The sequence below is a fragment of the Aotus nancymaae genome, unplaced genomic scaffold (genome assembly GCF_030222135.1).
Source record: "Aotus nancymaae isolate 86718 unplaced genomic scaffold, 86718_ANA_hifiasm-v0.15.2.pri h1tg000012l, whole genome shotgun sequence".
Lineage (NCBI taxonomy): Eukaryota > Metazoa > Chordata > Mammalia > Primates > Aotidae > Aotus > Aotus nancymaae.
The window spans coordinates 30,845,823-30,856,930 of NW_026988423.1; the positions used below are offsets into that span (position 1 = coordinate 30,845,823).

At 53.8% G+C, this 11,108-nt stretch overlaps 1 protein-coding gene across 9 annotated transcripts in view; it reads left to right on the forward strand.

Annotated features, from left to right (window-relative positions):
- ST3GAL4 (ST3 beta-galactoside alpha-2,3-sialyltransferase 4) overlaps window positions 1-9,364 on the forward strand; it is a 58,073-nt gene extending 48,709 nt beyond the window's left edge. For 2 of the 9 annotated variants that reach the window (XM_064375570.1, XM_064375571.1), the window contains exons 2-11: window positions 545-620; window positions 893-1,001; window positions 1,393-1,473; window positions 1,700-1,797; window positions 2,023-2,083; window positions 2,520-2,615; window positions 2,724-2,913; window positions 3,685-3,828; window positions 8,212-8,355; window positions 8,673-9,363. In XM_064375570.1, coding sequence (XP_064231640.1) covers window positions 545-620; window positions 893-1,001; window positions 1,393-1,473; window positions 1,700-1,797; window positions 2,023-2,083; window positions 2,520-2,615; window positions 2,724-2,913; window positions 3,685-3,828; window positions 8,212-8,355; window positions 8,673-8,759 — 1,086 coding nt within the window. In that variant the 3' untranslated portion in view covers window positions 8,760-9,363. Of the gene's footprint in view, window positions 1-544; window positions 621-892; window positions 1,002-1,392; window positions 1,474-1,699; window positions 1,798-2,022; window positions 2,084-2,519; window positions 2,616-2,723; window positions 2,914-3,684; window positions 3,829-7,824; window positions 8,046-8,211; window positions 8,356-8,672 lie in introns of those variants that run through there. The other 7 variants (XM_064375572.1, XM_012470135.2, XM_064375573.1 and 4 more) reach the window with 5 other exon arrangements.
- The last annotated feature ends 1,744 nt before the right edge of the window (window positions 9,365-11,108 follow it).

Genomic DNA, 11,108 nt, shown 5'->3' on the forward strand with positions numbered 1-11,108 from the left:
CACCCTCATTCCCAGCCTCTGGCCTGAGCAGACCTGTTTGGCTGCAGATTGATGACGGAGAGGCAGCAGTGGCCAGACCACGGGATGCCTCGGATCGCGGAGAATTGGTGACCTCAGCTGGGTAAAATAGGACTCAAGCCCTCGCACAGTTAGTTGGCTTAACTTTCATGACAGCAGCGGGTTGGGTAGCTATCTGCCTCTTGGAGCTGGCCCTTCGTGGGTCAAAATGCAGACGGGGACGGTGAGAAGAACCACACTAGAGAGTCAGGAGTAGGCCAGCCTGGCTTGGCACCGAGTCTGTGAGGGCTGGACCCTCGGTTTTCCCTTCCATGGCAGGACTCACCTGGATCCCTGATGCTGCCCTTGGAGGAGTTAGGAGGAATCCTGGGAGAGAAAGGTCACTTTCAGGATGACTGCCCCAGGCAGCAGCTTCGTGCTTTCTGGAGGAAGGGAGGGGCGGACAGTGGGTGTGTCCTGCTCTGGTGTCTAGGCAGGAGAGTTTGTGAAGCCGACCAGACAGACACCTGTGACTCCTATCTCCTAGGTGGCCCGAGGCAGCCGGGATGACAGCTCTCCCCAGGAACCCTGCTGCCTGCTGAGAAACATGATCAGCAAGTCCCGTGAGTGTCATCTGAGGGCTCCTCCACCCCAGGAGACAGGCCTCCAGAACCCGTCTGCAGCAGCATCCTGGGACCTCTGGGGGGTTTTGGGGGGACAGACAGCCAGGGGCCCCTCTCTTCATCTTCAAGGACAGTGGGCACAATTAGGGTCAAGCTCTCAGCCAGGGTCAGGAGAAGGCCAGAGAATGCTCCTGGGTTAGGGGTCAGAGGGGCTCAGAAGGTGGCAGGTGAGAAGGTGGACTGGGGCTGTACCTGCCCGTTTCTGCCTCTAGCTCCTCTGTGCATGTGTCCTGCAGGCTGGAAGCTCCTGGCCATGTTGGCTCTGGTCCTGGTTGTCATGGTGTGGTATTCCATCTCCCGGGAAGACAGGTACATTGAGCTGTGAGTTCACTTTCCATGTCCTTCCATTGGTTCTTGTGAGGGACAGGGCTTAGGGATGGAGCATGGAGCATTATGGAGCGGGGGACCTAGTAGGACAGGAAGGTTCCAAGAGCCAGTGCATGACCTCATCCCTTCAGTTGCTGGTACGGAGTGTTTCCATGAGGGTGGATGGGGGTAGGGCATGGGATGACTCACTGGGCCCTCACTCAGGGAGTGCAGGGGCAGGAAGACCTGGATCCTCAAGGACTTGGGTTCCAAGTGGAGCTTAACTTGAGATGATTCCTCCCTGGCACCTTGGGACCTTCATGCCATGGGAGAAAGCTTAGGCTGCCTGGAACATGGGCCCCTGGGTCTGACTGCGGTTCCCGCCTCCTGTTCTTTTTCTCTCCAGTTTTTATTTTCCCACCCCAGAGAAGAAGGAGCCATGCCTCCAGGGTGAGGCAGAGAGGAAGGCCTCTAAGCTCTTTGGCAAGTAAGTACTCAAGGATGAGGCGGGTAGAGCAGGGCATGGAGCGAGCTGGGATTGAGGGGTTCACAGCGTGGGGAGTAGATGGAAGGAGCAGCCGTGTTGGTGGACATGGTTAGGTGAAGCCAGGGAGGGAAGAGAAGGCCATATAATATTAGTCATGGGCCTGACCCTGCTTCTGGCATCAAGATTAATTCCGTTCCATCCCCACCCTGCTTTCACTTCTGCGCAGCTACTCCCGGGATCAGCCCATCTTCCTGCAGCTTAAGGATTATTTCTGGGTCAAGACACCATCTGCCTATGAGCTGCCCTATGGGACCAAGGGGAGTGGTAAGTTCCCACCTGGCTCTGTGGGAACCATGGGCTCGCCCTGGCCACGGGGCTTCCTGTTCTCTGCTGTCCATGGCACCAGTGCCCAAGTTCTGAGCCCGGCTCGGCTACCAGGGCCAGGGGAAGAAGAAGGCAGCCAGAGCTCTGAGGAGCAGTGAAGGGAGGGCAGGCAGCCTTCAGAATGCTAGCTGTCGCCTCAGTCCCTCCACCCGGCTCTTTTTGTAGAGGACCTGCTCCTCCGGGTGCTAGCCATCACCAGCTATTCCGTCCCTGAGAGCATCCAGAGGTAAGGCGGCACTCCCCAGCTCCAGCCTGGGCACCTTCCCCTCTTTCCTGCCCCCGTGTGAAACAGTCATGGCCTGGCACCATCCCAGCCAATTCCCATGGTAGCCTAGCCTGGGCATCTGGGTGCAGAGCAGACAGAGGCTGCTTGAGGGTATTCCAATGGCGAAGCTGGAGTTTTTCACTGATACACCCCCATGCCTTCCCTCCACTATTCTGCCCTCTCCTGTGCTCTGTGCAGTCTCCTCTTCTTTTAAAGCCCAGGACTGTAGAGTCAGCACGACTGTAAGCGGGACCACGCGGTGATGCCTGCTCCACGGGGACCAGGGGCTGAGGGGGCCTAGGAAGTGGTCCTGAGACGGGCCCAGGCAGATCCAGAGCAGTGAGTGTGGGGTGGAGCAGGGTGACTTCTGGGCTTGACACTCCTCTTCTTACGGCAGCCTCAGGTGCCGCCGCTGCGTGGTCGTGGGGAACGGGCACCGGCTGCGGAACAGCTCGCTGGGAGATGCCATCAACAAGTACGATGTGGTCATCAGGTGTGTGTGACTGTCTCTTCCTACTTCTGTTTGGGAACTGGATGTCCAAGCCAGGGACTGTAGACAGGCCCAGGGGCCTCTAGTGATGAATCCTTCCCCAACCCCCAGATTGAACAATGCCCCAGTGGCTGGCTATGAGGGTGACGTGGGCTCCAAGACCACCATGCGTCTCTTCTACCCTGAATCTGCCCACTTCGACCCCAAAGTAGAAAACAACCCCGACACACTCCTCGTCCTGGTAGCTTTCAAGGCAATGGACTTCCACTGGATCGAGACCATCCTCAGCGATAAGAAGCGGGTAAGTGGGAGGACAGGGTGGGGGCTGAGGCTCAGGGCTGGGGACACTGCCTGAGTCAGGACCTCATGCTCTTTGATGTCTACCTGGCAGTTCTAAAGAGCCAGTGTGGGGACAGCATGAACTGGGTTCCCGGCAGTCAGCGCCTTAGGCCACCCTCCAAGGGCAGTGTTCCGATAAGCCGCCCCAGCAACTGGGCACAAAAGCCTGCAGGCGTCAGGTGGCAGCAGCCAAAGGCACCCACACTCCAGGGCTGTCTGCAACAGGAAAGCTGCCCGAGGAGGTGTTTGCCTGTGAGGAACTTGAGAGCTGAGGAACCCTCCAGCAGCCATCTCCAGGCGGGGGGCAGGTTAGAGCAGGGTGGTCTGTGTCCGAACAGATGATCCCCAGAAAGAGTTTACTACATCACTTTGCCATCCGGTCACAGGCTGAACTGTCCCATCTGGCATTTTTGTCAAGTGTTTAGACAGCCTAAAACTTTAGGTCCTTCTACCTGTGTAGATGTTCTTGGAAGTGCCCCAGAGTTTAGACCCTCTGCTCTGTAGACCTGGTTACCTGGCCTCCCGAGGGGGTGCCTTTCCTCTTCTCTTTTCCTGGTCCTCTCCTGGTCTCCCATCTCTGGCACAGACTTCACCTCCCTTTCCTCTCACCTTGTGCACCTGAAGACCTCTGCCATCACTTGGATCCCCTCGCCTGGCTGAGGACCACTGGGTTGGATCTGAGAATTAGGGCTTCACCCGCCTCTGTCTTTCCCTTCTCACCCGATCGTCCTAGGTGCGAAAGGGTTTCTGGAAACAGCCTCCCCTCATCTGGGATGTCAACCCTAAACAGATTCGGATTCTCAACCCCTTCTTCATGGAGATTGCAGCTGACAAACTGCTGAGCCTGCCAATGCAACAGCCACGCAAGATTAAGCAGGTGATGATGGGAAGCCAGGGCTGAGGGCTAGGGTCCTGGGCGGGAAGTGGGAGGGACGCTCCTATGGGCTTAGGAAGCTGTGGAAGGACGGCATAACAGAGACAGCAGTATGCATTTTCCCTCCAGGAATACACCTGTCATTAAAGTCGCTGCCACAAAGGGGAGTGTACACTGTGGAGAAGCAAGGGGAATCTACTAAGTAGGGAGGGATGGGGACGGTCCGAATTGGGTTTAGGGACCGGAGTGAGAGCATGGTTTTGGCAGGCGCTGGTCAGAATTTGTCAGCTGGGGAGTTGCCAGACATCACTGGTCTGATCTGTGGAAAAATTTGAGCCGTGCAGAGTTACTGTTAGATACTTCATCTGTGATCTTATCTTGAAACACTGGTCTGAACGCATTAAACGGTTGGAACTTCAGCCTCTTCTTGCATGTCACGGTTTGGTACGGTGTGTCAATTCAGAAAGCCAATGCAGTTTGCAAGTTAGGGGTTTTTGTTTTGTTTTAGAGATAAGGTCTCACTGTGTCACCCAGGGTGGGGTGCAGTGGTGCAATCATAGCTCACCATAACCTCGAACTTGCAGGCTCAGGTGATCCTTCTGCAGCCTCCTGAGTAGCTGAGACTACAGGTATGCACCATCACACCTGCTAATTTTTAAATTTTTTGTAGCAATGGGGGTCTCCCTGTGTTGGCCAGGCTGGTCCTGAACTACTGGCCTCAAGTGATCCTCCTGTCTCGGCCTCCCAAAATGCTGGGATTACAGGTGTAAGCCACTGTGTCTGACCACAAGTTAGGTGTTTCTTCTTTTTAACCTGAAGTCCTTGAGCCATAGCAAGTTATGGTTTTGCTTGCAGTGCCCTGGCAGTCTTCAGCTGGTAGGCTTTAACCCACTTTGTAGCTTCCCAAGTACTTCCACCCATTTCTTGGAGCCCCTCGGGGAGGCCGTGTGGGATGGTGAGAGACAGGTACCAGCAGACACAGGTAGGGTGCGCTTGGCTGCATTGTGTAGTGTGGGTCTTGGCAGATCACCTGCTCAGAGCCTTGGTTTTCTTACCTGTATGATGGGATAATATCCATAATGACCTTTTAAGGCCATTGTAGGATTTTTAAAAATAATAATGGTGTAAAATACCTATTCTGGAGACCGGTACACAGTGCCTGCTTTTTAAATATTTGCCAGAGTTGAATAAGTGATTTTATTGTTTACCGAACATCTCCTGTTTGAATAACAGGAGGGTACTTTTGTGACTGCTCAATGCCAGGCCCCAAGTCTCCATGCTTGGCGAGGAAGTTGTGCTCCTTCCCCTAAGGGACCTCAGTCTAGCGGAGTAAGAATGCAGGTTGTACTGTGGGGTGATAAAATTCCACAATAGAGAGTTGTTCCCAATGCCGTGGAATCTCAGAGGAAGGGCGGACGCCTGCTGAGAGATGTCTGGGAGGCTCCTCAGAGGAGGTGGTGCTGGAGCCCAGCCTGGGAGGATCAGCAGAGAGCTCGGGAAAGGCATTCCATTTGGCCAGAGCAGGCGGCTCCTCCAGCACTGGACTGTTCCAGTGCAAGTGGAGTTGAAGGGCAACAAGGAGGCGTTTCGTGCCATGTATAGGGTTACAGATGGAAAGGAGGCTGGAGAGGGAGGCAAGAAAGGGCGAGGATCTGAACCCAGCTCCCAGCGGTGGGAAGGGAAAAGGAGGAGATGGACTCAACATTGTATTGAATTGTTTTCTTTTCTTTTTTTGAGACCAAGTCTCACTCTGTCGCCCAGGCTGGAGTGCAGTGGGGTGATCTTGGCTTACTGCAACCTCCGCCTCCCAGGTTCAAGCAATTCTCCTGCCTCAGCCTCCCAAGTAGCTGGAATGACAGGCATGCACCACCACACCTGGCTAAATTTTGTATTTTTAGTAGAGATGGGGTTTTGCCATGTTGGCCAGGCTGGTCTCAAACTCCTGACCTCAGGTGATCCGCCCTCCTCAGCCTCCCAAAGTGCTGGGATTACAGGCGTCAGCCACCGCGCTCAGCCTGTATTAGTTTTCTATTGCTCCCTAACTAATACCAAAAGCTTAGCTGCCTAAAACTATACCCATGTGCTGGCTCATAGTCCTGTAGATCACAACAGCACGGTGTGGCTGGTTCTCTGTTTAGGGTGTCACAAGGCTGAACTCAGTTTGTCAACCAGACAGTTCTCATCTGGAAGCTTGGGGGAAATTTTTTCTTCCTGGCGCATTCTTGTTGTTGAAATAATTTGGTTCCTGTGATTGTAGACCTGAAGCCTCATTTCCTTGCTGGCTGTGAGCTGGAGGTCGGGGGCCACGCTGAGCTCTTGGAGGTGGCCCACATTTCCTGCTGTACAGCCTCCATGTTCAAGCCAGCGATGGCATGATAGATCCTTTTTGTGCTTCAAATCTCTGACTGCCTCCGTTTCTGATCTTGACACCCGGATTTAAAGGTTCAGGTAATTAGGTCAAGCCCAGCAGGACAGCCTCTCCTCTTCTGTTCAACTGTGCCATATAAAGTAATGTAACGTAACTGCATCATATTCACAGGTTCCCCACACATGCGCAAGGGATGAGATTACATGAGGGGCAGGGTCATTGGGGTTCTCTTACAATTCTTCCTTATATATTTTACAAGTGGAATTGAGAGATTTCTGACCAATTCTAGGTTTCCAGCTTGGACAGCTGAGGGGGGATGGTAACATTTAATGCAAGGCTGGGTGCAGTAGCTCACGGCTGTAATCCCAGCATTTTGGGAGGCTGAGGCGGGCGGGTCACCTGAGGTTGGGAGTTCAAGACCAGCCTGACCAACATGGAGAAACCCCGTCTCTACTAAAAAAATACAAAATTAACTGGGCGTGGTGATACATGCCTGTAATCCCAGCTGCTCAGGAGGCTAAGGCAGGAGAATCACTTGAACCCAGGAGGCAGAGGTTATGGTGAGCCAAGATTGTGCCGCTGCACTCCAGCCTGGGCAACAAGAGCAAAACTCTGTCTCCAAAAAACAAAACAAAACAAAAAACAACCATATTTAATACAGAGAGTATGAGGAAGAGGAAGAATTTGGTGAGTGTAAGGAGCCTGTGTCCAGGCAGAGCTGGCTCGAAGGCCATGGAAGTGTGGCTCAGCCCAACCGAATGAGAGAACACACTGGTGGTGAAAACAACAAGGATGAAAAAGAAGGCCCAGGCAGGGAGTGGAAGATGAGAATACAGGAGAGCTTAGAGAGGGAGGAAGCTGGCATGTCGACAGGCCTGATGAGGTCCAGGAATGGCTCCTAAATGGGTGTGGGCAGCTGAAGTTGTGTGCAAAGCACGTTGCTGGAACTGAGGAAGGCGAAGTGGGAGAAGTGAGACTATCAGGCTGCCCATCACTGCAGATGAATTAGGGAGCAAGTGAGGTCCTCAGAGCAGCCAGTAAGGTAGATGGGAAAGGTACTGCTGTCCTGCTTTAAAGAGGAGAGGCCAGGTGCAGTGGCTCATGCTGTAATCCCAGCACTTTGGTAGGCCGAGGTGGGCAGATTGCTTGAACCTAGGAGTTTGAGATCAGCCTGGGCAGCATGGTAAAAACCCATCTTTATAAAAAAATACAGAGAGCACCACCCCCATAAAGGGTCGCACAGCTAGTGCATGTCAAGCCCGCAGGTCTTCTGAACAAGGTCAGGTTCTCCAAGGAGGAGAACTGAACACTTCCCTTCCTTTGAAGGAGTTGCTTAATGCTTTTTTAGGGCTCAGTTTTCTCATCTGTAAAATGGGGCTAATAATAATATCTACCTCCAGGTGTTTTTGCCAGACTGGATGAGATAATGTTTTATAGTAGGTAGGTAAAATACTAAACAGTGTCTGGCACATGTAAGCCTTTAAAAAGTAACTGATGTAATGATAATTGGCATTCTGATTGTTGTTCTTATCTCTAGAGGCCCCAGAAGCATAGAGCTGTACCGTCCAGAATGGCAGCCACTAGCCACATGTGGCTATTTATTGATTTACTTATTTATATTTGATTTTTAGAGATCGGGTCTCACTATGTTGCCCAAGCTGGAGTGCAGCAGCTCTTCACAGATGCATTCCTAGTGCATGACAGCCCAGAACTCCTGGGCTCAAGCAGTCCTCCAACCTCAGCCTCCTGCGTGGCTGGAACACATGCACCACTGCACCCAGCACATGTGGCGACTTAAATTTACAATGTAATAAATTAAAATTTAAGAAAATAAAAAATTAATTTCCTCCGCTGCACTGGCCCCCTTTGCGTGCTCGTTAGCTCGTGGCTTGTCTTGTTGGACAGCGCAGATGGAAAACGTTTCCATGACTGCAGAAAGTTCCACTGCAGAGCGCTGGCAGAGATGATGGTGGGAGGAGCAGGGCGTCCTCTAACACCCTCCCGCCCCTGTTCCTCAGAAGCCCACCACAGGCCTGTTGGCCATCACGCTGGCCCTCCACCTCTGTGACTTGGTGCACATTGCTGGCTTCGGCTACCCAGATGCCTACAACAAGAAGCAGACCATTCACTACTATGAGCAGATCACGCTCAAGTCCATGGCGGTAAGTGCCTGGCTTGTGAGCATGGTGGGGCAGGGGGTGGATGGGTCTAGGGACCAGACAGAGGGATGCTGGGTGAGTGGGAGCAGTGCCGAGACCCAGCAGTGGCTCCTGGAGTCAGAACTAGAACCGAGGCATCTGGACTCCCCGGCCAGCGTCCTCCACGTTCAGCCACACACGTTTTGTCTTCCTTCCAAGAGCCAGCATGGGGAGGGGAGCTCCCAAGGAGTGTGGGGCCATGGGGAGGGGCAGGGAGACTTTCCTGGAAACAGAGAGGTCCCTGGGAGTCCCTCAGTTGAATTCCTTGGCTGTCTCCACAGGGGTCAGGCCATAATGTCTCCCAAGAGGCGCTGGCCATTAAGCGGATGCTGGAGATGGGAGCCGTCAAGAACCTCACGTCCTTCTGACCTGGGCGAGAGCTGTAGCCTGTCGGTTGCCTACTCTGCTGTCTGGGTGACCCCCATCTGTGGCTATGGGGATGCCTGGTGCCAGTATGACCCACTTGGACTCACCCCCTCTTGGGGAGAGAGTCCCGGACCTGGCCAGGTCTGAGATGAGGCCATGCCCCTGGCTGTTCTTACGGAGCCGAGATCCAGTCAGGGTGGGGGAGCTGGGGCCATGGGAGCCCCGCCAGGGCAGGGGGCTTGTTGCTGTGGAACCCCCTCTCTGCCAGCAGCAAGAGATTATTTAATGGGCTATTTAATTAAGGGGTAGGAAGGTGCCGTGGGCTGGTCCCATGCATCCAGGAAAGAGGCCAGTAGAGTATTCTGCCCACTTTTTGTAAAAATCTACAGCTGATGGCCCCATCAAGGCCTAGACCCAGCACCTGCCTCCCAGGAGGGCAGGGGCATCGGGAATGGGTGGGTGCCCTCCAGAGAGGGGCTGCTACCTCCCAGCAGGCATGGGAAGAGCAGTGGTGTGGGGGTTCCACCGAGAATGGAACCTCATCTAGAAAAGAGGTTACAAACCTACCATTAAACTATTTTTCCTAAAACGGAAGCAGTTGTGATTTCCAGTGTCCTTTCAGGTTGGGGAAGGCATGGGGCAGAGTGTGGTAGTGGGCAGGTTTGTTAAACCAGAGCAGGGCATGGTCACTCAGGGAATAATTACTTATTGAGTCCAGTGTTGGGTGCCCAGTCATGCATTACCACCCTGGCATAGTGGGAGAGTGAGGTGGTGCTCACAGCAGCCCTGTCTGCAGACACCCAGCCTGGCACCCTGCATCCTGGTTTACTGCCCTGGGGAGGGAGGGGCTGGAGAATGCCAGATGGGAGTGGCAGAGCCCTCTCCCACCTTCCTTCCTCTCTCCCACACCATTCTTCAGTTACCCAAATCTCATGCTTGAGGGGTATGTGTTTTAAGGACAGGGGTGGGGTCAGACAAAGAAAGCCAAGTTTCCCTTCTCAGATTAACTGGGAACCAGAAAATGGAGTTTATGGGAGGTCTTGCCAGCAGCCCAGGCTGCCAGGATGGGGTGGGCAGTCCTGGAGGGCAGTGTCGAAGGGATTTGGCAAGGCCTATCAGCCAGTTGTCAGGCCAGGAGATGAAACGGTTTCTTTCCTAGGTCTTTAGAATCATAACAATCCTGCCGTTTTCCTGTCTCTCCTGCCTTCGTTCTCCATCTTCCCAGATCCTGCTTAGCTGCCAACTGGGCTTCCTGCCACCCCACAGCTGTTCCTTTACATCTGGAGCCAGGAGGGAGAGTTGGAACTCCCCCCTTGGGGAATGGAACTGGCAGCTGTGTTCCTGGCTTTCTCGGAAAGAGTTGCAGCCTTGAGGTTTTGAGACAAGCCAGGCTGGGATGGGACAGATAAAGAGAGGCAGCAATTTGGGAGGAACAGAGGAAAATGACACTGTTCTCCACAGAGTGTTGGACTGGCCTTGAGGACACCCACCTCATCCCCCAGAACGGGCCCAAGGACCCTCCCAGGGAACAGAAGTCCTGCTCTCTCAGCCTGGCTGCTTCGCTAGGGAAGAGGGGGCTTCTGAAAGCGAGTAGAACCCCAGCATCTGCAGCCCCAAGCCCGCTCCCCTCGACAAGGGCAAGCTTTATCTTGAAGGCTTTGTGCTGGGGAGGGATCTTGCAGACAGCAGGGTTGTGAGTGTGTGGGGCTCTCAACTCTGCTCATCCCTGATGTGTCCCCAGCTGCTGCTCATGCAGAGATGCAAGGGAGTGTCGGTTTCCCCACCCAGGGCCATTGAGAATGGCTGTCTGCACATATGATCCAGCTGGCCTGGACTGAGGTCACCGCTTTTTACTGAACGTGCCTAAACTCAAGCCAGACTCCGGCACACAGGGGTGGGTCAGACCCCTCCAAACTCCACACACACACACACGTAGACATGGGAGCATTTTATATTCTTGGTGGGTTGTGATTCTGTGTGCAGACGGTTCTTCCTGCTCACGTACTGAGAAGACTGTGAGTGTGGGGTGTGTGTACACCCAAATAGGCCATTGTTTTGCTTGAGGGGTTGGGATAGCTTTCTCCAGGGTGTCCCACATCCCACGCAGATTGAGGCAATACTGGCCAAGGGTCTGAGCTGAGAGTGAAGCTTTGATGTGGGGCTGCTGGATGGGGTTCTTTAGTGTTCTGGGAAAGGGACTTTCAGTCTTCAATTAGCCCAACCAATGGGAATGAACTGTCTGCCAGCTGCCTGGGACTGATTAAATCATGCCCTGGAAATGAGGAGGGGAGAGAACAGAGGGCAAGTGTTGGAGGGCAAGTCGGGAGATCGGGGTTCTTCTCCAGCTCCGT